The 27,616-nt window shown below is 45.1% G+C and overlaps 1 protein-coding gene across 2 annotated transcripts; it reads left to right on the top strand.

Annotated features, from left to right (window-relative positions):
- Positions 1–6,120: 6,120 nt before the first annotated feature.
- KBTBD11 (kelch repeat and BTB domain containing 11) lies at positions 6,121–27,484 on the top strand. 2 transcript variants are annotated; one of them, XM_035322798.1, is made up of 3 exons: positions 6,121–6,341; positions 17,406–17,522; positions 19,487–27,484. In XM_035322798.1, the coding sequence occupies exon 3, from the start codon at positions 20,000–20,002 to the stop codon at positions 21,785–21,787; it is 1,788 nt and encodes a 595-aa protein (XP_035178689.1). In that variant the 5' UTR covers positions 6,121–6,341; positions 17,406–17,522; positions 19,487–19,999; the 3' UTR covers positions 21,788–27,484. The 2 variants fall into 2 exon arrangements, with proteins under 2 accessions (XP_035178689.1, XP_035178688.1); XM_035322797.1 differs by lacking the exon at positions 17,406–17,522.
- Positions 27,485–27,616: the final 132 nt, after the last annotated feature.

The following is a 27,616-nucleotide window of genomic DNA, read 5'->3' as shown; positions in this document are numbered from 1 at the left end:
AGATTGATATCTGCAGCTCGGAATAAGCTGAGTTGAAAAGTGGCTGACTTGAAGCCTCATGATGAGTCTGTACAGGAGAACAGATTAAAGACATTACTGCTGCCTAAACCCATGATTAGCCCTTTAAGCTGTGCCTCCTGCTTGCAGGCATCCCGCGTGTGCAGCTCTTGAGCTGTCTGTGCCAGTGAACTGGGCAGGAACGGGGCCACAGCCTGAGCACCACTGGCCTCTGGTCGTGTCCCGGTCACGGCAGGTGCTCGGGGGTTAAGGCTGCTCCCATCAGGCAGCACTGACACAGCTACTTGGGTGGTTCGGGGCAGATTAACTGTGTCAGTCTCTTTGGTCTCTTGGTACTGATGAAGCTTAGTCCATATCCACGTAGCCTGCTTCACATGGGATGGAGCCTAGCAGCCTGAACCTTGAGACCCTAAGTCTATTACACATGGGGAATAGAAATAGGTGCATTTAGAGGTTGGTTCTTCCCACTGCTCTTAAACGTTTATTTTATGCCTTTATGATGGGAACATAGATATCAGCATGGATTTCACACCTACCATGCAGATAGCAGTGGTTGGTACATGGAGAATCATGTGGTGGATCATACACCGCGTGCATTGTGCTCAGAATTCAGCTTACTTCCATTGCCATCCAGACTTAGGATCTTTATGTGGAATCTATATTTTTCTTGCAAATGCAGCATGAACTCTGCTAGATCTCTCTGCTATTTCATTTGAGAAATCTGGCTCAAGATCTTCAGAAGTAGCTGATTTGCTGCTTCCCCACACTTGTACTTACTTGATCATAGCCTTTTTCTGAGAGGCATGCCCAGTAACCAAACTGCCAGAAACACTCATCCCCTGCAAGGCAAAAGAAAATGAAAATAGCAACACTGAAACAGTTCTGAAAGGATCTGAAATTCTCCCAGGCAAAGGAAGATTTACTGTGCAAGCCCATTTAAATGCAACAATGTGGACATATGACCAAAGCACTTCAAGTGCTTTGGCTAAGCTCCATAAACTGCTCCATAAAAGGCGGTTAGTCATTCACTGCACGACCTTCCAAGGTGTTCAAAGGGATTTTTTTCCTCCAGCAAAACAGGCCTTGACAGCAGAACTGCACATTCTGCTGTCGTGTGTATTGTTATACACCAGGGATAATCACAGTGATCATTAAAGTGTGTCCTGACCTGGAGGGTGAGCCAGAACACCTAGGAGGAAGATGGCACACCTTGGAGGAGATGAAATCTTTTAAGTATTCACTAGAAACCCTATTTAAGGCATATTTTGACATCAAAAGATTCAGGTGAGCCGCTAGCAGAGTTTTTACAAGTGCTGAAGTACCAAATTGCAACTGAAATCTGTGTATTTGCATGACTGACTACCAACTACAAGAAAGGTTTTAAATTCAAGGAATCAGACACAGCTTGGCTACAGAGGTCCAGGCTTCTCATTTTTGCTCTCTATTTATCCTGATTGGAGAGAAATGCGACAGGTTTCATCTTGGGCATCAGGGTCACCTCAAACGTTGGCAAAAAAAATGCACTAACTTACAAAAAAAAAAAAAAATTGTGCAGGTCATCTTCTGTGGGCTTTTCTGTTTCTTTCCTTCTGCTGGCATCTCAAGTTGCAGAACGTGCCTGTCCGGCTGCTCTGGATGCTTTTTGAAGGTGCTCTTTTGAAAGGGGTTTCTTTTGTGGAGAGTTGGGTAGCACAGACCGCATACTTCAACAAGAAGGATCCTGGTTCAGCCAAGATCTGTAAGTGCAACAACCTTTCTGCAACACTGCTACAAGCAGCCTGTGCTGCTCTTAATTTGGATCAGACGCAAGTGACACCATCAGTTAACATCAGCTGCTTCTGTGCTGCTGGCGATGAGAGCACCTCAATTGTCCCTCGCACATGTCCTGAGGCTGCATCAGGTGGAGTCCTTGTGCCAGCCCCTTCCCTTCATGAACCCAGCCGTCCAGGCAAGCAGCTGGTTACAGCCTCCACCTCTACCTGAAGACGTCCCACAGGAGTATCAGGATTTGGGGAGAAATGTGCTGATCGCGAGGTGTTTTGCTCACATGCTGTAGCGCCAGCCATGGAGAGAGAGGTGGCGTGACAGTCCTGGGCTGGATGTGGCTGGGAAGAAACGCAGCCTGGATAATCTCCTACTGTAAAGAGCAAGGGTAGGCTTTAATTCTCTTTTTCAAATCCTTTGGTTTTTATTATCTTTTTAGTGAACTGGGAGATTATGTGCTTGTTTTCCCAACTGCTCATCTAAGTAAGTGCTGCATGTTCCCCAACTTCTAACCCTATCAAATGCTTTCAGCCTAATTAAAAGCTGTTCTACTTGTTCAGAGCATTGATTCAGGTGATAAAACTCTCAGTAAGCCAGTCTCTTTTGTTCTGCCTTTTTTATTATTATTATTATTTTTCTTAAATTAAAAACAATATTGATCTGTCTCTGGTCTTTGCTCTTAAAAAACAAAACCTAAAGAAACCTTTATGATCTATTTTTCCTTATGGCTATTACCTCTCTGTCTCCCACAAGCAGATTATCCTCCCAATTAGGGTAACTTGCCCTTTTTCTGGTCCTTTTTCTTTACGCTCTTCTATTTTGGTGTATTATATGCATGTAATAATACACTGAGGTAGATCAGCTTGAGTCATCAAACCTACTGTTCTCTGAATACAATATAGCCTGTGCAACATGGCTACAGCATGTATACTTTTCGTATTCCAGATATACAGGATTTATTTTAGTCATCTTTGGCTGCTCAGCAGAAATATAACGAGCTGTTGCCCTGTGCCAGCAGTAACAACCAAACCAATGCTTGAGGCCTCCGTGTTGTAGTACCAAGAAGCATTTCACATGGGAGTCTTCAGCTGTCAAACACAGGATGAGCAAAAGGAGTCGTGTTTTCTGTTTGTTTGGTTTGCTTACATTTTGGCTTCTGGCCATGAACTGGATCTCTGGATACTGCAGGGACTGCTGGTCCCAGCTACTGCCACTACCTGTTGGGTACTTGCTGCAGTATGCGCAGGTGCAATGCTGCTGGGTTTTACCCATGCCAGCTCCAGAATTCTGGTGTTGCTGCATTTATTTCCCCAAGAGGTTCTTGGAAAAAGCTAGTCTGCATATGCCTCCATGGGCTATACTCTGAGCCCTATATCTAGGAAGGTTTAAAGCCTCTTGTTCCATAGGATATGCATTGAGTATTTTATCCGGGTGAAATAACGATTTTGTTAAATGATTCCTAACCTCCTTAAATGAGAATGTCAGGAGCTTCATTGGCTAGAAATCAAAGCCCCTGAAAATGAGATGATAAATTTTGTATGTGAACTGCTTGCTAATTTTACCAAAGAAGAGTGCTTTTGCCCATCTACCCAGGTAGCCCAGTGCTGCACAACGGAGTTGGGAATCAGAGAAGTTCAGCTACTGTTGCAGCCAGTGGGAAAATGAGAATTATGCTACCTCCTCAGGATGAGCAGAGCCCTTGGAACATGTAAAACAGAGATAAGGGTGTATATTTTGTCCCCAGCTTTATGAGCATAAGATGAAGAAATCTCCCTATTCCTATTTCTGCATTTGAATTTTCTTTCTTTTCTTTCTTTCTTTTATTTTATTTTATTTTTTTTTAACCAGACAAGCATCTGTAGCAAACAATTCCCTTTTTTACTGAGAACTGTTGCTGGTATATGAGACAGAGAGGAGGGGCTGTATGTCCAGAAGATATAACTGGGCAACAACTAGCTAAGGTTTCTGGGTCAGAGCATAGCTAAGACCCAGCTCTTCCCTTTCTACCTTCACTCACCTCACTGTCTTCACCACTTTCCAGGTGTTGCTCCAGGCTAATCGTCCCTTGCACAACATAAGTTTCTCCTCAAGACCTGCTGTCCAGTAGCAGCAGTAACAAGCTGTCAGCACCCCCGAATATTTGCTGTGTTGGCTGGGCTACAGAAATGCATGACAGGCACCAAATGATATACCAGAAGAGCTGTGTGATACCTGGTTGCCTTTAGGACAGAGCCTTCTCTGCCCTGGGACAATGATTCACATTGTAATCCCGGTGTTTAAAATGAATTGTCTACTACTACACCAGTGTGACTTTACAGCTAATGGAGAGAAACAGGCAACACCAAAGGATGATTCACCTCATCCTAAAATACGTCTAAGCTAGGTGAGAAATATTGCCTTGCAGACATGTTTATTGCTGTATGTTAATTATAAATCAGGCCTCAGTGAATTCAAGTTGCAAGGAAATGAGAGAACCAGAACCGGAGGGTGGACATTAGACTGATGTTCAGGAAGTTTGGGAACTGCAAACAAGGGCAAGTATGACCCATAAATACATGTAAATACATTACTTCCTAGCCACTGATTCTCAATTGTGAAATTCCCAAACCATAGCTCAGACACCTCTGTAAACCCAGCCTGGAGTGTGATGTGACAGTAAAACCTGAAGAGGAGCTAAACAAATTCAGCAGTGCTTAAAATCACCACATAGACAGAACGCGTGAGTCAGAACGATCTTATACGATCTTGGATATGATACTGTTGGCACAGTCACACAGCTCTCATTAATGTAAACAGAAGTCAGGCATCTCAGGGAGATATAATAGTCCACATAGGAGCAGAACAACAGGGATTCTGAAAGTAATTTCCCAGAGCTGTATTAGTTGTCTAGTTTCAGTGTCATCTTGAAATATACAGTATGTAAAGTAACACAAAATAGCAGGAAGATTAGTTCCTGATGCAGGAGAGATGAGTTATTTCTGGCAGGCTTTAATGGATCTCCTTGTATCACATGGAAACTTCTTCCAGCTAGCCAGGAACAGGACCGTGTACAGAAACCAACACTGCAGTAATGTAATTGATCCAAATGAGGGAATAGCAGGAAATTCACAATTTTGCTGAAGACACGTGTTGCAGTCACCAATTATTCTAAGACCCCTACAACACTGTATTATTGTGGCCCCAGAAAGCATGCTGGCCTCTCTCAGCAGAGATGAGACATGACCTCAGCTTGAAAACTAGCATTCCAGTTAAGCACTCCACTTAAGTAAGCGTGTAACATGAGTGGAGCCAATGATTTCAAGTGGTTACACTTATCCAGCAATGCAGGCAAGTGCTGTAGTGTATTAAGGACTAATTCAACACATAATGCAGTAAGACTTTTTGCAAACCAGAAGGCTTCAGAAGTAGGGCAATAGGACGAAACGGCTGAGAAGACACCCAGCCATGCTTAACCATCCTTACTGTGAAGCTGGAAGAACATACAGCTGCAATGGTCACACCACCACCAGAAGAAATGAGTCAGGTTCACTGTGGGTGAGGAGAAGGGAGAGGCTTTGCCCATCTGCCTGGAGTGTCCCCGAGGGCCAGGAGATGGGCTGCTGCTGAAGAACCAGCCTGACAGGACACTGGAGTGAGTGGAAAGAGGGGGAAAAAGAGAAAAGCTACAGAAGAACAATGTTTTAAGGAAGTGTTGCAGGAAAACTATACATTGTGATGGCTGTATGGAATATCTATGCACTAGTCATGGGATGTAAAGGTTTGGAAAACATGGTATCGGTGTTTGGGAGGTCTTGGTGGAAGCCTGGCTGGAGCTTGCAGTGGGATAATGAGGCATGGAGGGCTGCCTTCACCAGGAGCAGACCCATAAAGTAAAGGCTGGACGTGGTGCTTAGGGACATGGTTTAGTGGGTGACATTGGTAGTAAGGGGATGGTTGGACCAGATGATCATGGAGGTCTTTGCCAACCTGAATGATTCTGTGACTCTAAGTAACAATACAGCCAAGGAGGTGCTTGCTGTGGGGACACCTCTCCATGGAGGGGCCGAGGGAGCAGCCGGGGGGCTGCGGCCACGGAGCCCCCGGTTACCTCAGACCGCGCTGAGGCGAGGCCCCGGCGCCTCCCAGAGGGGAGCCTCCCCTCAGCGCTCCCCGTCGCCCGCCCGGCTCAGCAACAGGTCTGTGCCGGGGGAGGAGAAGGGGGCTGTGTGTGTGGGGGGGGACCCCGCTTCTCCCCGCGGCGTGCCAGGCCACCAAGCGGCGTGCCAGGCGAACAAAGGGGCCGAGCGCGGAGCGGGCTCCCGCGTTCAGCCATTTGCAGCGCCCCGCCGCTCCCCACCCCCTTCCTCCCCCTTCCCCGCTGGCGCAGGCTCCGGCTCGCCTCGGAGCCGCCACCACCACCACCGCCAGCACCGCCACCGCCACCACGCCGGGCCCGAGGTGGGGCCGGGCCGGCTGCGGGCTGTGCGCTGCGGGGCGGGGCGGGAGGCGGGCGGGCAGCCCTGCGGGAGCCCTGACGGGAGCGCCGCGCTGCTCGCCGCCCGTCTCCGCGCTGCCGCAAGGTAAGCCCGGGGCCGACGGGGAGACGGGAGGATGACGAGGAGAAGGAGGAGGAGGAGGGCTCGGAGCCCCGGAGAGGCGCTGGGGAAGGGGCCGGGGAGCAGAACCCCGGGGGTGCTGTGGTGGCGGAGGGCAGAGCCGCGGCTGCGGCACGGCGGCGTCCTGGCGCCCCGTCGGGTCCCATCGGCAGCGGCCCCCCTGCCGCCGGGGCTGCGAGCGTGCCCCCGGGCACCTTCCGACCCTCCTGCCTCTCACAGCCGAGCCAAATCACACCTACGCCTTTGCTTTTTATGTATATGATCTTTTCTTCCTCCTAACTCCCGCCGACCCATTGCAAATCCGAATGACCCAACCTCCCCGCACGGCTGTGCGGCAGCAGCACCACAGCTGCTCCCCAGTATATATATATTTTATGTCACTCTCCCCAGGCTTACCGAGAGCACACGGATGGGGCGAGCCCCAGGTGTGCACACACACAGGGCTTGGCAGCGTGGAAGGTGGCGATGCCCCAGGAAACGTCCTACAGCGTTTTGTTCTTCTGAAATCAGGAGGTTTTTATGCCTGGTCCTTCAAAAAGAGGCCGCCCCCCAAACCCAAACTTACACACAGCACAGCACATGACGATGTTAAATCCTACAGCTAATTTTTTTTCACTCATCAAGGAGAAAAGCCCTCTAGAAATAATGTTCTGTAAAGCTTTTTAAAGCAATTAAAGCGAACAATAGAAACTAGAACAAAAAGCTGGGAAATGTAGGACAATAAAAATTAGAAAAGCAATAAACTAGAACAATCCTTTTACAGGATCCGAGATGCTAAAGAGCTCCTCCATTTTTCACAGGTTTAACCGTCTGTCTCCCAAGAAGGTATTAGATGAAATGTTTATAGAAAATAATAATCTGTCAGTAGTATTGGTAAAACAATATGTTTCCAAAAAATATTGCTCCAGCTTATCGCCTCTCCTGCCTGTTCTGTACGTTCCTCTTCCCGGGGCCCATCACCCACCATCCATCCCCTCTTTAATTAGGACATCTGATGCATGCCAGTGGGATCCGCCAGCCATCCCATACTAATGGTGTTGTCTGATCAGGATCTGTCGAGGTGCCAAGGACCAGTCCCCGGTCTGCCCCAGCTCCTCTTGCTCCACAGGGTCTCACTCCTGGCAGAAGTGGCACTTTTAGGGGTCAACTTTTCAATTTAGAAAGTCTGAAATCTTTAATTGCTTCCTTTCTTTTACAAACTCTTTCCTCGCATCGCTTTTCCATGTAACAAATAGTCCAAATAGGTAGGCAAAATGATGGCTGGAAACATCAATAAATATTAGATCACCGTTGTTTGGCAGGCACATTCAATGAAAGCCATTAAGTGGCTTTACTGTAGTAAAGTGGGATTATAGTATTTAGGGCTGGCCTAGGTTACTTGAGAGACAGGGATGTGGTTAGATGACTGGATCCAGATCCTACTTACTGGGGGTTTCAGCATCCTGTAGTATCCTGTTGCAAGAGGATATTAGGGGCAGCTGGCTGCTGAAGATGGGTATAATAAAACATGAAAGGAAATTGTGCCATTTCTTTTAGAGGAGAATTAAACTTTAGGGGGGTTGTCTTGTTTTTGATCTTATAAGATCCTGTATGGATTTTGCAGGGATTTTGCTGTTGATGCTTGCTGAGATTCTGCAGCACTGCAGTTAGAAGGCCATTTCTTTCCCATCAGCAGAAGCTGATAAGTCATTTTCTACCACTTTAGGTCCTTGTAAATACCTATTTTTTAAAAAAGAGCACATTTTCATTGCGTTTGATCTGATTACTGTTCTGGGGACAGTAGTTAAGTCTGCTGTTTTACTTTTTAATGGATTGTCATAATCTATTCTTTCTGTTTTGTTTTTGGTCTTGGTGCTGTTTTGTCAGAGAAAAGCATGATTTACTACCTTTTATTGACAAAGAATTACTTTACAGCAGTTCAGGATTTGGCAACCAGTTTAACCTGATCCATGACTGAGCGTTCATTGAACGAGAAGAGACCTTGTTCCTTAAACTAGCCTGTATCAAATATTGCTGCCCTCTGCCTTGTGCCAGCGCCAGTAAGCACGTGATGATACAGTAAATGGGTAGAGATTTTGCCTTCCTCCTGCAATTACTTAAGCAAACAGTTTACGTGTACATTTTCATGTTAGTGTTATGAGTGGGGCTAGTCCTGCGACTAGCATTTAAATCTGCGTTTAAATCTCTGCAGGACTGGGACCATAAATGCTGCTGTGCTTTTTTTTTTTTTTCTTATTAAGCAGTGTTGGCAATCCTGTAGCCTATTCTCTGTCCTCCTTGGATGCTAAGTGGCAGTTTTAGCTTTGAAAGAATGACAAGATTGGGTCAGTATGGTATATGTTAATACAGCTGTGTGGTAATATAAAAAGTGTTGGCTGGATGCTTTGTTCTACAAAGCACATTTGGTATTTTCCAGTTTCTTATACCTCATCAGTGAGGACAGCAGGAATTCACCATCAGTTTAGTCAGTTTATTTTATGCAAAACAAGCTGAAAAAACTCCAGTAGTTCTACAGATCTTGCAGCGTGCGTCAGAAGGAGAAGAAAGATGTGTCACGTAAATGCTTATCAGGTGCAGTGTTTCACGAGCTGCCATTGCTGTGCCTCTGGCTAAAACAGCCCAGTTGACAGTCTTTCTTAATTCACTTGGAAACGGGCCAGAAACCACAACCTTTCCATACAACTCCACATAAGTTGGACAAGCAGCTTCCATGCTGTTATGTTGTCTGTCACAACACGATTTGCATTAATTAATAGCATTGAAATTCTTTTGCACGTACACCTTCACAGATTAGCAAAAGCTGTTTGCTGTTTCTCTGGACGCTGATTCCCCCAGGAGTATTTAAGGAGCAGGGCAAGCTTTGCCTGTGGATCCCTAACTGCTGAAAGGCTCCCGGACTCTTGAATCATTTCAGACTATCAATGTGTTAACAGATCTGCAATGTTTTTTGGTTTTTATTTTTATTTTTTCCCTTGGAAACAGTTCTGCTTTTCTCTCTCCCTCTCTTGTAAGTGGACTGCAAGAACAGAGCCTGAGCACTGGAGATAAGCTATGGTTTCTGCGACGCGTTTTTATTAAAAAGTGTTAGATGCTAAGAACCTAAACCCAGCCCTTTGCTATGGGAATGGCGTGCTAACAATAAATGTTCCGATTCAGTCAATCAAAGACAAATCTCGTCATGGGAGAGCTTTCCTCTTATCCTGTAGTTTTCTTTCATCTCCTTCACTGCAGCTCCCTCAGTGGCCTCAGTTCAAAAAAAAGCTACTGTACACATTAGTACGTACAGTGTGGGAAATCCTGATGCTTGTGAAGTTAATGTGTCTGTAGCAGGGATGGGATTTAAAGCAAAGTGAGACCCTGCCCTTACCAAAAAGCACCGTGAAACATAGATAAAGCGGGCAGTGCTGAGACAACATGTTTCTTGTTTAACAACAACTGATAATAGAGTGCTGAAGGCTTTTGGTTTCCACAGCAAATGCCGAAGCAGTAAAGTAAATGTCACTTGAGTGTGTTGTTTTGTCAGCTTTGGAGTTAGTTGCTTCAAAGTGTTGCAAGATGTTTTACACTGTGGTACAGGAAAAGGAAGGCAAAGACTGGTCGTGTGTGTTTAAATGTTGACATTCACTGGTGTTCCTTCTCCTTGCTCAGGATGAGGTAGGTTGTTCCTCTGCTCTTCTGCTTCTGTGGCAGAGAACCAGAAGGCCTTTAGGATGGGCAGCAGAGGTGCAAACATCTATTAGACTGTTGTGTCAGCACAAAGCCAAGACAACATCATTACAGCCCTACAGGGAAGGAAATAAGTACTTTTATTACACCCCCAATATCAGGCAGCTTTTCAGAGTACAGTGGCTGAATCTTAATATCTGCTTTGAGAAGATGTCAGTGGTATGTATCTAACATCTCTGCCTAGTCAGAGACAGCAAAACTTTAGACATAAGAGCCAATGATCGAAATCTCAAAATGGTCAAGCACCAGAAATCAGGCCCCCTGAATCTGTGCTTTTTCTCACGCCTCCCAAATCCTAGCCATAAAACCAAATACTTCTCATAACATCCTGATCTGATGGTCTTGGTTCTTACTTCACGTCCTGGCTGTCTTCAGCTCTGCCCAGATTGCTGCTTAGCAAATGCAAGAGTAACACCATGACTGCTGCTCCGTTGCAAGCCTAACCGCATCCATCAACGAGCCTTCATCCTGTAGCAGACGTAAGAGACACGCTTGTAATACAGGTTACTCAGCCATGCTACAGCCTTTACATTTCTTCTATGTAAGGAACTCAAAAAGCAGACGGGACAATCCTGAGATAGCTGTGATCATCATCGTCCTTCATCATGCTGCTGCCAGTCTGCGTGTCTGTTCAGAAAGAGCATGGATCATTTGGGAAAAACAGAGTGCTGGCAAGTCAGCAGGTACAAAAGTACAGAAGATGAAAAAGCACAGTCTAAAATAAAGCATGGCATGTGTATTTCTTATCCACAGCGATCCATTTGACACCTGATTTTCCAGCAAGGTCATTAGCTGAAACAGAGAAGCTGTATAGCCGTGAGACGGATGATTTGAACAGAAGAATGTTTTGACCTAATTCAACCAGAAGTTATTGGCTGGGTACAGGAGTAAAATTCTTTGGCCTGTACTTGCAGAAATAAAATTAGATAACCAGGCAGTCTTTTCAGACCTTTAAATTCAGGCGTCTTAAATGTTAGTGATTTGCCATGCTAAATGAAGAAAATGTATTTATCATGAGAAATACTGACTCGCACTAAATTGTAAATGTCAAAGTTGAGTATAGTCAGAGAAACCAGTGCAGCCAGAAAGCTTTTTCCTCAACACCCAGGCTCAGCTTATGGAGTTCACATTAAAAAGAAAGTTATGCATCAAATGCAGAAAGTGTCAGGCTGTGGAAATACAAATGTTTTAATGGAACCTATTTTATTTCTGTGTCAGACTGCCCTGCGACTGTTCCCTGCTAGTAACGTTAGCAGCATGCATTTCACTCACTTTTTGTTCTTCCTTTGTTCAGCTCTGATGACGACGTGGGGTCACCTCATACTTTGCTAAGCCCTCAGTTACATCACTGCAGCTAAAAACATCCCCAGTGCCTGGTGAAGTTGGTGCTGACAGCTTGCAGGTACTTCTGACAGGAGAGTCATGCCGCAGAAGTACCTCTGACTCTAGCATGTGTTTCTGCTTCCAGATCAGCAGAAGTCTGAAGCCTAGCAGGAGCCAGGAAGGACTGTACCCCAGGCAGCTGTTAAGTTAAGTGAGCCCTGCCCCGCAGGACGCAATAGGAAGAAATAGGGAAAGTTCCTGTTCATCAGGGAACAGAACCCCACATTCTTTTTTCTCTCCCTTGGTAACATTTTGATAGTTTCTGTGGAAGTACTGCAGCTTTAGACTGAGGAAGAGTAACCTTCCTCTCACAGTCCATAGCTTGATGTTTGGGCAGCCCTCAGTTGGCATTTGGGGGGTTTAAGCTTGTTAGAGAAAGGAACGAGCAGCAGCAAGATTCCTCTGGGGCTAGGATGGTGCTCTACTCACTGTAGAGAAAGGGGAAGTAGCAGCAAGTATCAGTATTGGTATCTTTTAAAACACTTTAGGTTTATTTTGGAAATGATTCTGGGCTAAGGCACCTAAAGCAAGAATTAACACCTCCTGGTCATCCGTATCAAGCATTTCATCACCATAATCTTCATTATTTCTCCACTGGCTAGCCCTTGGTAGCTCTCATATGCAGGTTCTTAAGGATCCCAATCAACTGGCATGCAGCTGTGCCTACACATGGCGTGCAAACGTGTCCGTATGCCCCAGATTCCAGCACAGGAGCTGGCTGCAGACAGATCAGCATGCAGTGCAGCTCAGACACACTAAATCCATTTGCCTCTGCCTCTGTGGGAGAACTGGGAGGTGCATCCCACCCACAGATCGGTTCTGTGTGGAAATATGGCCCCAGGCCTGCACCATCTCCCTCTACCTTGGCCTGGTTTCCATGAAACAATAAATGAAAAATGTCAGACTCCCATGAGTCACCTAAAAATTCACAGTTATAGGTCCAACAGCATATTCTACCAGCAGCACAGCGATGGCAGACGGGAGTCTCTGCAGGCTATTTCTTTGCTTCCTTTCTGATTAGGGAGTATGAGCTCTGTGCTGTCGTGCTGGGCTTTCTTTGCTATCTGATCTGGCTGTCCTAGGTATATCTCTGCTGCATTGTCTCCTGCCATCTGTAACTGCCCTCAAAGTCACCCTTTGCTGAGACAAAGACGTCTCTCCATCTTTGAATCCGGTCCAAAGTCTTTATTAGAGATAATGTCTAGAGAAATCTGAAACTATTTGGTAAATTTAACTAGATGTCCTGCAATTTTTGGCTGTGGCTAGAGTGATTGTAAGCCTTCAGTTGGAAAAAGTATCTGGGTAAAAATAGCAAAGAAACAATGTATGTTCTCCAAAAATGAGAAGGATGCCTTTCACTGCGTATCCGAAGGATGTCTGCTTTTCAAAGCATCACTTAGATAATTTGCCAAGAAATCAATGAGCCAGTTCAGTCTGGAAAAAGAAGTAGTTTTATTATTCCCTTCTCTAGAAGTTTTCCTTTTACTTTCTTTTTCTAGGCATAAGTCTCAGACAAATGGTATTTTGTTGGCTTTCCTTTGAAGTATATTGTTACTTCTCAAGCTCTTTCTTCCTCAAGCACACTGGTGACAGACTTTGACAGACTTCTGTCGCTTTCAGCTCTTTAATCTGTGTGTCCGTTCTGTAATTAAATTAAAAACAAAATCCAGTTTTATCTTAACCAAGGAATTTCATTTTGCCCATTTTCTGTAGACACACGTGCAATACATAGCAGGTGTGTTGCAAGCATGCAGTACGTTCTTTGAGATCAAATGTTCTTCTGTAATGCGCACCAAAATCTGAATCTTCTTTTATGTTACAAAATCTATTTGTAGAAATCTTCAGTCTTTACTTGACTTGGCTTTTTAGTGGATATTCTCCCCCTCCTTTGTATCATCATTACCAAAGTGACTTTGAACGTTTGCAATTATTTATTTGTTCACACCACTTTTTAATGGTGAAAAGTGTTTCTGCCACCAGCATTAGGGCAGTTAACCACACCAACACCCCAGCTGGGCCTTCAGTCATCACAAGCTGCTGCCTTGCTTGATGCCAGTACTCCTGGTGTGTGGCAACATCCAGAATTTAAAGTTGGAAAGGATCACGAGATCAGCTGACTGATCCTGTCGTATTTCATTCCCCCTGATCCCCAAAGAGCCTTCCAGCAAGGCTCTTGATTGGAGATCACCTAGAGATAAAGAAACTAGCTCTTCCCTTTGGCATTTGTGTCAGAGATTAATCTCATCAGAATAAGGGTCATATCAGATGTCCAGCATCCTGCCTCCCTCATGGACCACAATCCAGTATTAAAAGAAGTGTGCAGCAGGGTAAAAATGTGTGTTTCCTCCTGGGATACTGATTTATCTTTGCATATTAATACTCTGACCATTTCCCAGCTCAGTATCCTCCTAAACTGGGTAGATACAGTTTTAGTGTTCAGTGTGTTTTCAGCCAGCTTCAGTAGATTTCCCTTCTATGAGCTTGTTCTTCCCTCTCCCCATTGAAACATCTGAACTTTCAGCATTCACAATATGCTGTGGTAGTCTCTTGTTGTTGTTTTTTGTTTGTTTGTTTATTTTTCCCAGTGGTGGAAATATTTTGCTTCGTTTAAGCTTCCACCCACTGGCTTCTTTAGGCCCTTCTCCACGAGCTGCAGAAGGCCATCAGTATGCAGGCCGTTCATGTGTCTACACTTGTTCACAGTCACCCAGTCACAAAATAAACATACCAAGCCCTGGAGAAGTGTCTGCACGGCGTTTCTCGGGCTTGCACTACCAGTTCTCCAAGCTGCTAGCACAAGCCACCTTCTCCAAAGGCTCGGAAGCGTGGCTGCCAGCTGGTGCCGAAGCTTGTATCACCTTTTTGCTTGGGGGTTGGCTCGAGTCTGGCGTATGCTGTGGGGAGCCAGAGCAAGCCCCTGTCTGTCTGCAGAGCCTTAGTCTCTCCCTGAAGTGTTTTACTATAGCTCTTAAGGTGTTTTGTACTTTTTATCCTCACAGATTTTTCACTGCTGCTTCCAAAACGTAGAGCACGCACGTGTTTACCCATCCATGCATGCATACACGTGCCATGCATGTTCACACACCCCATAAGCCTACCGATGCTATAGATGAGGAGATACCTTTACCCTACTGCTGCTCCTTACTTCCCTGTTCAAGGACTGCCTTCATCCCTTTAGCTGTAGCACTCCGCTGGGTGTTACGTACAGCTTAACCCAGTCGTGGCCACATGCTCTCACCTCGTGTCTCAACAGTAATTCCAAGGCCATAGCTAGAAGGAGCAGCAATTCTCCATAAAAACTAACTAACTAAATAAATAAAAATAAAAGTATTGTTGCAGTCAGTGTGGTGCCCTGGAGTTTCCCCCACAGGTATTGCAGTCATTCAAAACCTTGTTTCTAACACTTCTATTTTTCTTAGAATTTCTTTCTTCTAGGCGATATTAGAGGTGGCTTGCACTTAACCTTTGCTAACTGTTGCTTTTGTGGGAGTGTTGTTTCCTTCTCAGTGTGAGAACTCCTGAGAGACACTGCTCCTTCTTAACTACTTCTGAAGAGTCCAACCTGGAAGGAACTCAAAAAGATATTTTCCTTTCTAGAGAATGTTATTCCCTACAGATAGCACTGATAGGAAGCCTTTTCTCTGGTTGTGATGACTCTTCAAAACTTCTGTTTATTTTTAGTTTTGATTTGCTAGCTAGAATATCTATTCCATCAAGATTTTGATAACGCTTTTATTATGACCGATTTCCTCTCCCCCCGACCCTGCCCGATATGCACATATCCTTTTATTCCTCTGAGCTCATGATGAGGAACTGCTACCCACATGTTTCTTGTGTGGTCTGTAATCATAAGCTGCGCTTCTTAAATGGTTGTTTTTCATCCTGGTTGTATGAAAATGTTGCATTTAAGAGATAAAAGAACTCATACCTCCGCTACATGTTGTGAGAAAATCACAGCACCTTACGAGGTCACAAGGAAGCTGTGCAGGCGGCTCGAGTGTGGGTACGATACAAAGCATACATCCAGGTAGGCACTGGCAGTGTATTGTAACCTCAGTTTTGAGCACTGCTAATTTTAACAGAGGAAAAGAAAAAGAATCTACAATTTTCTTGGGGTGGGCTATTGAAAGACAATCTTTTTTTTTTTTTTCTTAACAAGTAGGAGGTTACTCAAGTGGTTAAGATCTAGAGCTTACATCTGTAGCAGGGTGCAGGTTTTCAGGTGCTGCAAGCAGCTGCTTTCAGAGAATTGGCATCTCTATTTTCCAGATGCCTTCTCTGGTAAGGCAGAGAGCAATTTTGTCCTGAATTTCACAGATCTGCTCGCTGAGCAGGAGTGCAACAGACCATTTTTGTAAGTAAGCAAACCTCTTCACACTTGACTCAGCCCTCCAGAAGATTTTGCCTTCTCCCAGACTGAGATGGGTATCTTCAGTCTGCATGATAGTACTGGCCAGCTCTACTTTTAACAGCCTTCTTTACTTTTTTTTTTTTTGTTTGTTTGTTTAATAAATACAAGGGATGTTTCTCTCTTTTGATGATCCTGCCTCTTTGGACTCCTTAATCGTCTCCATCAGATGACTCCTCTCTCCTGAGGGAATTCTCCGCCGGAGTGAAATTTGGCAGAACAAGTTTTTGCAAAAGCATTTCCTGGACTAAGGTGGAGCAGCATGGCACTCTGTCAGTTCTATGGTCTCGCGGGAAGGATCGCCTGTTAATGTAAATTAGAGCTGCTTACGATAAGGAAAGCACAGCTTTAAATTAACCACGAGACTGAGTCAGAGCAGCTTCCACTTGTGAACTGGAGAGCAAGAATCCAATTCCTCCCACGTGTGCATATTCCCCAGAGAAAATGGGTCTTGCTAGAGGACAGGGTTTAGGTCAGAGGTTATTTGCACTGCACTCATAAAAAGAAATAAATAGAGAGAGAACAATGCAAAACAAGCATTTAATTGGATTTTATCAGAAGAACTGCCAAATGAATGCCGTGCCAGGAAACTTTACCTGCAGGTCTTCCTTACGGTTCCTCTGTCAGAAAAAGCTTTACCTCCTTATCTGTTCTCTTCCTAGGGCAACGTCTCACAGCATCTGAGGCTGGGGGCACATATCCAGGACATTGTGAGCGTGTCACTGCCAAGCCCGTAAATGCAGTTCGTGTTTGTTGGCAGTTCCTCTAGCCATTAACATTACATCATCCCCAGACCAAACCCATGATAATGAAAACAGCTCTGGCTCATGTAACTTAGCTTCTGGCTTAAAAGTCCCTGATATAAAAGGTGACATCAGTCCGTGGATGCTATGTACTCTTGCTTCGTTTTCCAGCACTTATCCTGTTTGTGAGTTTTGAAGAAAAGTAGTAAAGCCACGTTTGTGTTAAGCCAAGCTGTATCACTCAACTACAAGCTCTGATCTTTTCAAATCAGCCAAGTTACCAAGTGTCTTCTGTGGTTCCGTAACTTTTGAATGCTCTGTGTCAACAATACAACTCTGATTGCTGTAGATAGGGAAAAAAAATGAAGAAGGATTTCAGTATTGTATTTCCATCTGTCCCTTCCAGCTTCTTCCTGTTTTACAATAAATCCATGACCTTTTCACTGAGAATTGGTTGCGTTGCTCAATAATGGAAAAGTTCCACAGCTTCTGTGAATTGTTTTTTCAGTGTTATCTCTGTGTAATCCCTGCAGCTAGACAAAGGTGCTGAGACTAGAAGAGCAGTCATTGGTCTGTAATTTACAAAGTCCTCCAAACCCTCTTTTAGCTTTCCCAGCTCTTCGGCTTCCCCATAGGGTTCTTTGTTGACTAAATTGCATGTGATACTTTGATTCCAATCCTCTTTATGCTCAGCATGAATTTCAACATATTCGTGGTACTTAGCTATACATATAACAGGTGGTTTTTATTTCAGGAGTTTTTTTTCAGGATTCTGCTGCTTCCATTAGCAAGCCGTACTATCAGCCCTCCTTCCTCACTGTGACTGCTCAAGGGGATGGTAACGCAGCTGTTTGGTAGGACTGGAGGGGGTGGTTTCAGTGGCAGGTCAGAATTCTCGGCCCAGCAGATATCTGTGTATGGGAAAAGGGTTGATTGCTGTGCTTGACGAGGACCTCATCCTTTTTCTTTTCATCACTTGAAAAAGTTTAAAAGCTCGCTTTTCCTGGATGCCATTCTTAAAAACTTCAAATATTATAATTGGTGATTTTCCACGGAGACATGATGCCAGAAATACATTTCATTATACATAGATGATACTGGTGTTAGAGATAACTGGTTTTGACTTCTCACTTTTATTCACGCTTTGTTTTGGGGAGCATTCTCTTTCAGTCCTCCTTTATTGTTTCATTTGCAAAATCAAGTAGCAGACGGAGAGCTTGAAGCTGCCTAAAGCCACTCATTCCTTCCTGTAGAGGGGGAATGTGAAGCCCGAGGAGATTTTGGGAGAAGTGGCCAAAGAAATGAGCTGTCTGGATCTACAAAAGATCATAATGTTGACAGCACTGGGAGAAAGCATATTAGCACCCTTTAAATGTTAATGACTGAGGAGGTCAGGCTGTCCGTAACTGTAGCAAGGTACAGGCAGAATATCAGGGTGCTCAGCCCCTGGAGGAGCAGAGCAGACACAAAATGTTTCATGTACTTACTTATGTGACATTGATAGCAATGTGACTGGTAGCAATTTTCTTAATATAACAGTACATCACTCACCAAGCACATGTAGAGGGCACTGCATTTCTACTCATCCAAATAAAGCTGCAGAAAATAAGCCAGTAAAGCCTAGCATACAGAGTTAGGGGCTGGACCTTGGAAACTCGATGCTGAGGCTATATCAAAAGTTCATAAAACTTCATAGAAAGTTCCTAATTGCCAAATTGTAAAATAGCTAAATGAGAAATAAAAAGGTTGTGAAATCTGATCTCTTTAGTAAGGAGTTTTCAAATGCTGCTGAAGCCTTGTTATGGTCTCAAAGGCTCAAATATCCAGAAATCAGACCTCAGAATTGATTTGTCATCTAATTAAATGTACTCAAATGTAATAAAAAGTTCTTTGCAGGGCAAATGCACAGAACAGAAACCTGTAGAAGACCAATGCTACCATTGAAGTGAAGTTTGCTTGTGCAAGTTAAGTTTGGGTTTCTTACTTTTACATCCATATCAGGATGTAAATCAGGATGTCATCTACAAGTTAAGTTTGGGTTTCTTACTTTTACATCCATATCAGGATGTAAATCAGGATGTCATCTACCTATTATGTTTTCATGAAAAAAGCTTCAGAAGTTAGACTCTTCAAACAGTAAATCAATAAGGTAAATAACTCACCTCTACTGAAAGGAAATCACAAACTGTATCTTACACAGAATGGAGCGTTCCTTCAGGACTCTGAAAAATATGCCAACAGGGATTGTAATGGAAATTACTAACCTTAAAACTAGAGTCAGACCTGCAGGTCCTCATTATGTGAAGATAAGTACATTTGGGCCACTTTTATATATGATTCATCAAAACTTAAACCACATCTAGGAAATTTATAAAGAAGTAAGTCAAAAAGCATTTTGTTCTGAACAGTACATTTGTGAAATGAAGATAAAACTCGGTAGTGATTGTGCTGATAGGGACTAACCTGCTTACAGCTGTGTCCTGTAGCCTGACGTTTTCACAGAAAAAAACCTTTCATGTTTGAATTATCTGCTGTGATTTTTGCTCTCTTCTGCTTTATATTAGCAGAAATCTTAAACCTTGAATCAGTTCCTGTGACGTTTGATTTACATCGTCATTCTAGCTACATATGCTGTTACATACATGTCAGATTGCTTTGTCATAACAAAAAAAATCCTTTGCTAAGTTTTGTAAGCAATTAGAGTTCTATTAGCATAACTCTGGTAACATTAGCATACTACTGATGTGCTGTTAATGGAAACATAACGTTAGCGTTCCTGAACTTCTGAGTGAACTGAGAATATATCTATTTTAAAGCTGACTGATTTTTTACACTTTGTTTTTCAACAGGGGGAATGCATATAAGGAGCAGTGAGATGAAGAAACCTCTGTGACGTTCGTGCCAAGGAGACTTTGGCTAGTGGGGAATCTCCTTCCAGAACAGACTGCAACCACTCTCTTCCCCTGAAATAGCTGCACAGGGTGAACAAGCTATGATAGTATTCCTAACTCTCTGACTGAATTCGAAGGGCGTTTTTTCCTCATTGCCCAGCGCAGTGTGGGACTGGTTGTCACAAAATGATGCCGTGCATAAAAACTGCTTAGAATTTTCATACAATAACAGGAAAACCAGAACAGCTTTTCAGGCTGTCGAGGTGCGATATCCATACCAGGAAGAGGTTTAGGTTCTCACCGACAGCATCTGCCAGGGGAGAAGGAAGCAGGTGCAGGCTGGCCTGCGGAGGCTCAGTGCTCTGCGCTGCTCCCCGCAGGTGATGGGCGTAGTGGTGTGGCCGAGAGCCGTCCCCTGCGGCGCTGTGCAGGGCCGGAGCAGCTAGCCTGGCCGTGGCGGAGGGCGGCTCCATGGAGGGCAGCGGCGCAGTGGAGGAGGAGGAGAGCGGGGTTGGGCCCAGCACCCCACCTCTCACCCTGGCCTCCCCCTGCAGCTTCAGCTCCTCCCTGTGCTTCAGCGCTGCTGCCACCGAGTGCGGGGCCCCACCACCAGCCTCTACTGATGGCCGCGTGGTGGAGAGCCAGTGGGAGATCAACAGCGCGGCCTCTGAGTCGGAGGAGGAGGAGGCCACCAATGCACAGGGGACACCGTCGGGCACGCAGCCCATAGGGCGGCCGGTGGAGGAGCCCGACCTGGTGATCGAGGTGTCAGGGCAGCGCATCCGGGCTCACAAGTCGGTGCTGGCAGCCAAGAGCGACTATTTCCGTGCTCGCGCCTCGCGGGACATCCTGCGGGTGAAGGGGGTGAGCTACGGGGCGCTGCGGCTCCTCATTGACTATGTCTACACCGCCCGCATGGGCGAGGTGCGCCACGACAACCTGGCCGAGGTGGTGAGCGGGGCCCGCGTCCTCCAGATGCCCTGCGCCCTGCACTGCGCCGCCGAGGCCATGCGTGCCCAGCTCCGCCTCGACAACTGCTACCAGCTGCTGTGCCTGGCAAAGAAGCAGCGGCTGGCGGAGCTGCGGGAGGCTGCCTACCGCTTCATGAGCGACCACTACCTGGAGGTGCTGCGAGAGCCGGGTGTCTACGGCCGCCTCAGCGGTGCTGAGAGGGACCTCATTCTGCAGCGGCGGCTGGAGGCCGGCCGGCGCTGCCTCTTGGTGGCTGAGGTCAGCGATGCCTTCGAGCGGCCAGGTGGCAGCAGCCGGCCCCAGAGCCGCGAGAGCAGCCGCCCGCAGAGCCCCTCCTCTGTGGTGTCGCTGGAGGAGAGCGGCTCCCTCATCCACTGCTACCACGAGGCCAGCCGCGAGTGGAGGGTGCTGACGCACCTGCCCGAGGAGGCCAACGCCAAGGGCTGCGCCATGTGCGTCCTCCACAACTACCTCTTCCTGGCGGGGGGCATTGCGGCAGGGCCGGCGGGCAGCGAGCCCCGGGCCCGCCTCTCCGACAAGGTCTTCTGCTACAACCCCCTCACCAACACGTGGAGCCAGGTGCGCCCGCTGGCGCAGCCCCGCTCACAGCTCAAGCTGCTGGCTCTGGACGGCTACCTCTATGCTGTGGGGGGCGAGTGCCTCTTCACCGTGGAGAAGTACGACCCGCGGGCTGACCGCTGGAGCCCCGTGGCGCCTCTGCCCAAGGGTGCCTTCGCCGTGGCTCACGAGGCCACCACCTGCAATGGGGAGATCTACGTCTCGGGGGGGTCCCTCTTCTACCGCCTGCTCAAATACGACCCCAAGCGCGACGAGTGGCAGGAGTGCCCTTACAACAGCAGCCGCCGGCGCTCTGCTGACATGGTGGCCTTCAAGAACTTCATCTACCGCTTCGATGTCAGCAGTGGCCGCGGTGGAGAGCAGGGCCCAGGCGGTGGGACCAGCGGTGGCGTGGAAGTTTTTCGGTACAACACGGTGGCCAAACGCTGGAGCCAGTGTGCCAGCCTGCGGCCTAGTGGTGGCCCCGTCCAGCCCTTCCGCTGCGCTGCCTTGGGCAACACCATCTACTGCGTCAACCGGACCGGCACCCTCCGCTTCTGCTTAGCCCAGGATGGCGAGGTGGAGGCGGATGGCGGGCTCAAGGGCACCTTCGATGGGGAGCTTCTCAAAGCTCCATTTGATGCCAAGGGCGTCCTCCTACCCTTCGTGCTTACCCTGCCAGAGAAGCTGGAGAAAGCAGGGGACCAAGAGGGCTCTCTCCCACTGTGAGGTGGCCAGCCTATCTCTGGGCTGCTAAACAGGGCGCTGGATTGCAGCTTCTGCGGGACCCACAAACTCCCTCCCGCAGAGGGGACCCCCCTCCTGCATGTCTGCAGAGAGAAGGGGCTCCCCCTGTCCTCCTCTCCCCTCCCAAGGTGTTGGTCTGGAACCGTTTGGTTGTTACTTGGTCCTAACTCTTTAACGTTTGCTGTGCTTTGTGCGAAAAGCCGAGCAAACAAAAGGAAAAGCTGCTATAAAGGATAATCTCTGGATTACATTTGTGCCAATTCCTGACGTCAGAAAACTTCTGTACACCTGGATTTCTAAAAATTCCTGACAACAGTGTCATAACAAGATGTTAGTGTTGGCTATGTGTGTGCACATAGTTGTAATCGGGGCTGGAGCCTTTTCTGCCTTTTGTTTTCTTTTCTCCCCTGGATGATACCAAGGGACAAACACTGCTGGCAGCATAGCTTAGCTGTATTCATTTTTACGTTAAACCAACTATTTCCGGTGTTAGGGAAGTACAGGAAGATCGTCTCAATGGCAGCCTTTTGTTGGTGGTGCAATAGATTGTTTGAGGAAGACATGGCACTGTGTGGTCCCTGGAATTTCAACCACAGATATTTAACAGATACCAGACTGAAAGGTTTTAAGCAACACAAATGTGTGCCACATGTTCATATTTGGAATATACAAAGAAAAAAAAAAGTAAGGGGGCAAGCTACCTTTTTAAAATGTGGCATGTTATAGCAGATATGAAATGTCGATATGTTCTTTATTTGAAAAAGGCAATGGTTTCTATATAAAAATACATTGTTTTATTACTTTTTTATCAGAGATTTTAAATTATAGCAAAGATGGACTGAAGCTGTTCGGACTGTAACAGATTGACATGAGCATGTATACCACTAGAGCTGGGGGAAATATTTTGTACTTCAACTGCTCTTTAATTAACTGCAGGTCGAGGAAAATTAACCCAAACCAAATGTAAATGCTTTGAAACCATCTGTAGACAGCTTAAATGTTTTGCTCTATGTTCAGTACCTGGTGACAAGAGGCTTTTCCAACTTGGTGCAAGACCATCAAAGGGGGACACGGAAAACAGGAATGTCCTACACATGTTGATTTTATTGTGCACTGGCATGGTGTTATTTCCCTGTCTTTTGATTGAGAGACTGCTTTATTTATTCTGATTGATTGCTGTAATCAATAAGCCCTTGTCGACTGCAGAACATGCTGATGGCACATGCTGTCATGGGATTATGCTGTTTGTGGAGCAGCGTCCTAAGGAGACACAACCCAAGAGGGGTTCTTCCTGCCTGTGGAAAGTTGGAGCATACTTTTTTTGTCATGTAACTTGGAACTGGAAAAGTGTAAACTGTCTCCACAGACAAACTATATTGAAAGGGCACTTGCATTTATTTTATACACTTTATATATATAAAAAAAATCGATAGGAAGACAAAGCAAATGTTTTAGCTTTACAGTAAACCACTGAGAAACCTTTTCTGAAAAACAGAACCAATGTTTTTCCTATTAGTGATTCCGCCTGGAATTGGCATGGACTATGGAAGGGAATTGTTTATATTCAAAGTTCTAGTAGAGATGCATATTTTAGAGAGACATAGGGACCTTACATCAAAGAGCAGCAGATCTTTTTATGTTTTATTAAGATGTTTCCATTACCAGAACATTAACATTCTTATATGTTATTGCTAGTTCCAAAGGAAGGCAGCAGGCTCTGTCCTAAGAGACACTTTCACAGAGGACAATAGTGAAGCTTATACATACTTCTTTCTTCCCCTTCCCTTCTCTCCCCTTCCCTTTCTATTTTTTTTTTTTTTTCCCCATCTGTCCTGCACGGAGGTTTTAATACAGCTGATCCGATTAGCCATCCTTTAGCAAACAGTGATTCGGTCCTAAAAGTTCTTAGCCAAGCAAGCCTGTTCCCTAGTGAGCTAATTTAAGCATCGCCCAGGTGGGAGCTGCAGGCCTGCCGTGTGATGTTTATCCTGGCCTTAGTACAGGTTGGTGCAGTGGAATTCAATGCCACAGATGGCATATTCATCAGCAATTCACAAATAAACTTTTTTTTTTTTTTTTTTTCATTGAATGATGGACTTAATTCTCAGACAAGAATCCTTGGAACTATTGACTCAACGAAATTACAGCATTGTAGCTTGAGCAGGAGAGAAAAATGATGTATTTGCCTTCAGCATCATTTTTTATGTTAGCTGTAGAAAGTATTTCAAGCCATGTAGTGAAACACTTAGGTGGATTCTTAAAGGCATAAGCACTAGGCCAAATTTTGAATTAGTGGAGTCACCAGAAACACACATGGAAATGTCAGTTTTATCTTAGAGTACAATAAAATTTACTAGTCCAAAATAATTTGTAGTATAGTTTTTATACTACAGCATAGTAAGGAATCAAGCCAGCTTTTTCACTCCTATTAACTAATCATTAAGTGAGATTTTCATTCCTGTTAATGCATGAAGATGCTGCTAAATGAGTTTTGGGAAGTCTCCATGATTTGAGCTGCAAAATTATGCCACAAACTCTGAGGAAGGAATGAAACATGTCCTTTCTTCCAAAACTTATTGCTATATTCCATGAGGAAATACTTTGGGAAATGGTTTTTGCAGTACAAAGCATTCTACAAACCTGCCATGGTTTGTATTTTTGCTAGCTTACATCTTTAGCAGAGGTTGCATCAAGTGCCTACCCACTTGTGCTGTTTACATAGCGTGAGAGCAGAGCCTGGCCTCCATCAGCAGCTGTCCATTGAGGCTGTTTCCTCTGTGCCCTCTTTGCATGCTTGCAGCCTGCTGACCGACAGCAGCACCATGTTTCTGGCCACGTTTCCTACTTTCTGGCCTCTGTTTCCTCTCTGGTAAGCCTGAGGCAGGTTTGCTGTGAATTTGTTCGGTTTTTCCTGCCACTTGCATCTTCAATGCAGCCAAAAAAAGTAGTACTTGGGTACTAAAACCAGAATTTAGGCAGACTTCATGCACTGAAGACCAAAATTACCATCCCAGAGCTCTCCATTTTAACTTAAACTGAACAGCCCCTGTCCCTTTGGCTTACAGAGGTGCCCAGCACACCCCTCTCTGTGCATCCACCACTGCTCGTGTCCGAGCAGCTGCGCACCTACCTAGCTACTGCCCCAACTCCTCTGAAATTAGGTGACGTGATAGCCAGGAGCCACCATTGTAATATGTTTGCTTGTATGGTCAAAACTGAAGTGCCAGGCCACCCTCAAACTGTTTGCATATGTTTCGCTTTTAAACCAGTTATTTTATGTAATTGCCTGAAGGCTACCGCATTTGCATGGGAACACGGAGACAGTGTTTGCTTTCTTAGCCTGCAGTGATTTCATCCACGTCTCTAGAGGAGTGCAGGACCTCGTGGACTTCATCTCTGATCTTCAAATATTTACATATTTTGTATTATGCATTAATTGGCTAAAAATCTCACAAATTATCCAGGTTGGTGAATTCAACCCTCCATATTCACTTAATGATCTGAGACTAGGTGGAGAGACGTATTCCTCTCTGCTGTTCTCCATTAATCTCACAGTCCCCTTCTTTACCTTTATCAGGACACGTAGAAAATATTTTTTGTGCTTCCTCCTCCCTAGGGCACTCCTGTTTTCAGGATCATCTGCCAAAGGACTTAGGCTTGAATTTGCTTGAGGAAACTCAGCTCTGTCCAATGTCAAACCTGGATGACATTGTTCTTCTGATATTGAATATTGGACCACATTGTATAGCTCTTTTCCAGGGACGAACCTCATGTAAATCCTTCAGCAGCACGCACAGGCTCCTGCACCCTGAGCTGTGGGTATTTGGCTGTATTTTGGTTTGCCACTCTGAGGTGAGGGGCTGGATGCCCGGTACCAGCAGACCAAGCAGGTAATTAGGGTTTCTCTTGGGGGCGATGCTGTGGTAAAGAGGCATTGCGCTGCCTGACGTGGAAATTCCTAGGGCCTTCATCGCATCTAAAGCTAAATCCCTGCTTGAACAAAGAAACAAGCAGCCTTAGCAAATGCTAATAACAGATGGAAATGTATTATTTCCATCTATTAACTGGTTCTGTAAAAAGAATGTTAATTGCAGCAAAGCCATTTGTACAAATTCTGTTTACACTTGGAAAACAAGTCAAAGGAATAATTGGCAAAAGAATGGCCCTATTTGATCAAAACAGGCACTGTTCACCAACATGGGAAGGATGCTAATCATACCCTACTAAGGAATGAAATTGTGCAGTAGTGGATGTAAATTCTATCCAGAAAAAAAAAAAAATCTTTGTAAATAAGTAACTGGTAAAATTTAAAGAGATAAAAGAATAAATTATTCATATGAAAGCTGGAACTCTCCTGTGCTGTTTGGTTGGCTCTCAGAGCGTTGTATCCCAAGTATCGCTATTCATGAGTGGCCTGTTGCTGTTCTTGCTTTGTGGTAGCCATCCCATTGACTGCTCCACAGATGGGTTACCCTTTATTATCACAAAGCTTAACCGTGGTACCGGGGTGATTTGCTTTGTGTCCGGACTGACATGTAGTGCTTTCTACTTGAATGAACCCAGAAAACTTAGAATTATCTTTCCCTGGGCTTTTTTTTTTTTTTTTTTTTTTTTTTTTTCAGTGCCATTACTCTTGGGAAACCTAAGAAAGCACAAGGGAAATGGTAGTACCAATGAGCAGTTGTAGTAACAAGCATTTAATGATTTATTTTTGTGTGCGTCTGCCATTATTCGGCACCTCAGACTCACCCTAGGCTGAACAAGAGCGTCTCTGTGTAGCTGTTACCAGTTTGATCCTAAGCACCACTGCAACAAAGTGTGTTTTTATTTAAGTATATTTCTGGCTCAGCTCCTACCCTGAGATAATTTAATGGAAGTTTGTAATAGTTCCCTAAATTGGTAGATTAATGGAACTATTCTGAATTTACATTACAGCTCCTAAAAGCAGAGATTGACACCCAAATTCAGTAAAATTGTGCGCTCAGAATATATAATGGCAGACTTTTCATTTGTTTTGGCCTAATGAATGCTGTTTTAAGAGCTGCTGGAATGAACCCATCAGTACGAGGAAGCAGCAGGCCATTTTGGAGGCTCTCTGGGCTTCATAAATTACTCAGTGGGAGGAAATGGGAGTGTGGGGCAGAGGGAGAGAGAAGGAGAAACGATTTGGGAGACAAAACCACCTACTATATATTCAGTAGAAACAAATAAATAGCGGGGAAGGAAACCAGAGGCGTACTTGAGACAGTGATGACTACATGACCAATTTTTTTCAACTATTTGTTAAGCAGACTGGGTTTTTACCACATTTTTACTACATTATTATTAGTCTTATCATTTTGCACCTGCAGTACATCTCAAACAACCACAGTGTTTAATAAGCTACTTTTTTGCAGGAGTCTTGTGCTTTGCATTTAAGTCTTACTGGATAAACCTTTGACGAATTTGTGAAACTATAAAATAGCAATGTTGATACTGCCACTTAAAACGGATTAACTAATGCAAATGCTTTACTTTAGACACTGTTCACTATTCAGGTGACTTACATGTGTAACTGATGTATTAACAGTTCATTTTTGAAGTATATATAGGTAAGGTCACTGTAAAGCTTTTTATGTACTCCAACTTGTGCTGTAATGAAATAAATACATACGAAAAGCTTATGCTCCCCCGTAGGGATTTCTGGGTAACTGGTGTTTCTTTGTCATCCATCCGATCAGTAAACAATATTGTATTTGTTCTTACTGTAAACCCAACAAAATTACCTGGGTTATCACAAAGGAAAGAACTTCAGGAAATGTTTCTAGGTCT

This window comes from Oxyura jamaicensis, chromosome 3 (assembly GCF_011077185.1).
Source record: "Oxyura jamaicensis isolate SHBP4307 breed ruddy duck chromosome 3, BPBGC_Ojam_1.0, whole genome shotgun sequence".
Lineage (NCBI taxonomy): Eukaryota > Metazoa > Chordata > Aves > Anseriformes > Anatidae > Oxyura > Oxyura jamaicensis.
The sequence above is the reverse complement of the archived record's forward strand: the minus strand, read 5'-3'. Positions and strand labels throughout refer to the sequence as shown.

What these genes read in the sequence shown, in the direction of transcription:
- KBTBD11 (XM_035322797.1), top strand. Translation starts at nt 20,000, where the DNA reads ATGGAGGGCAGCGGCGCAGTGGAGGAGGAGGAGAGCGGGGTTGGGCCC.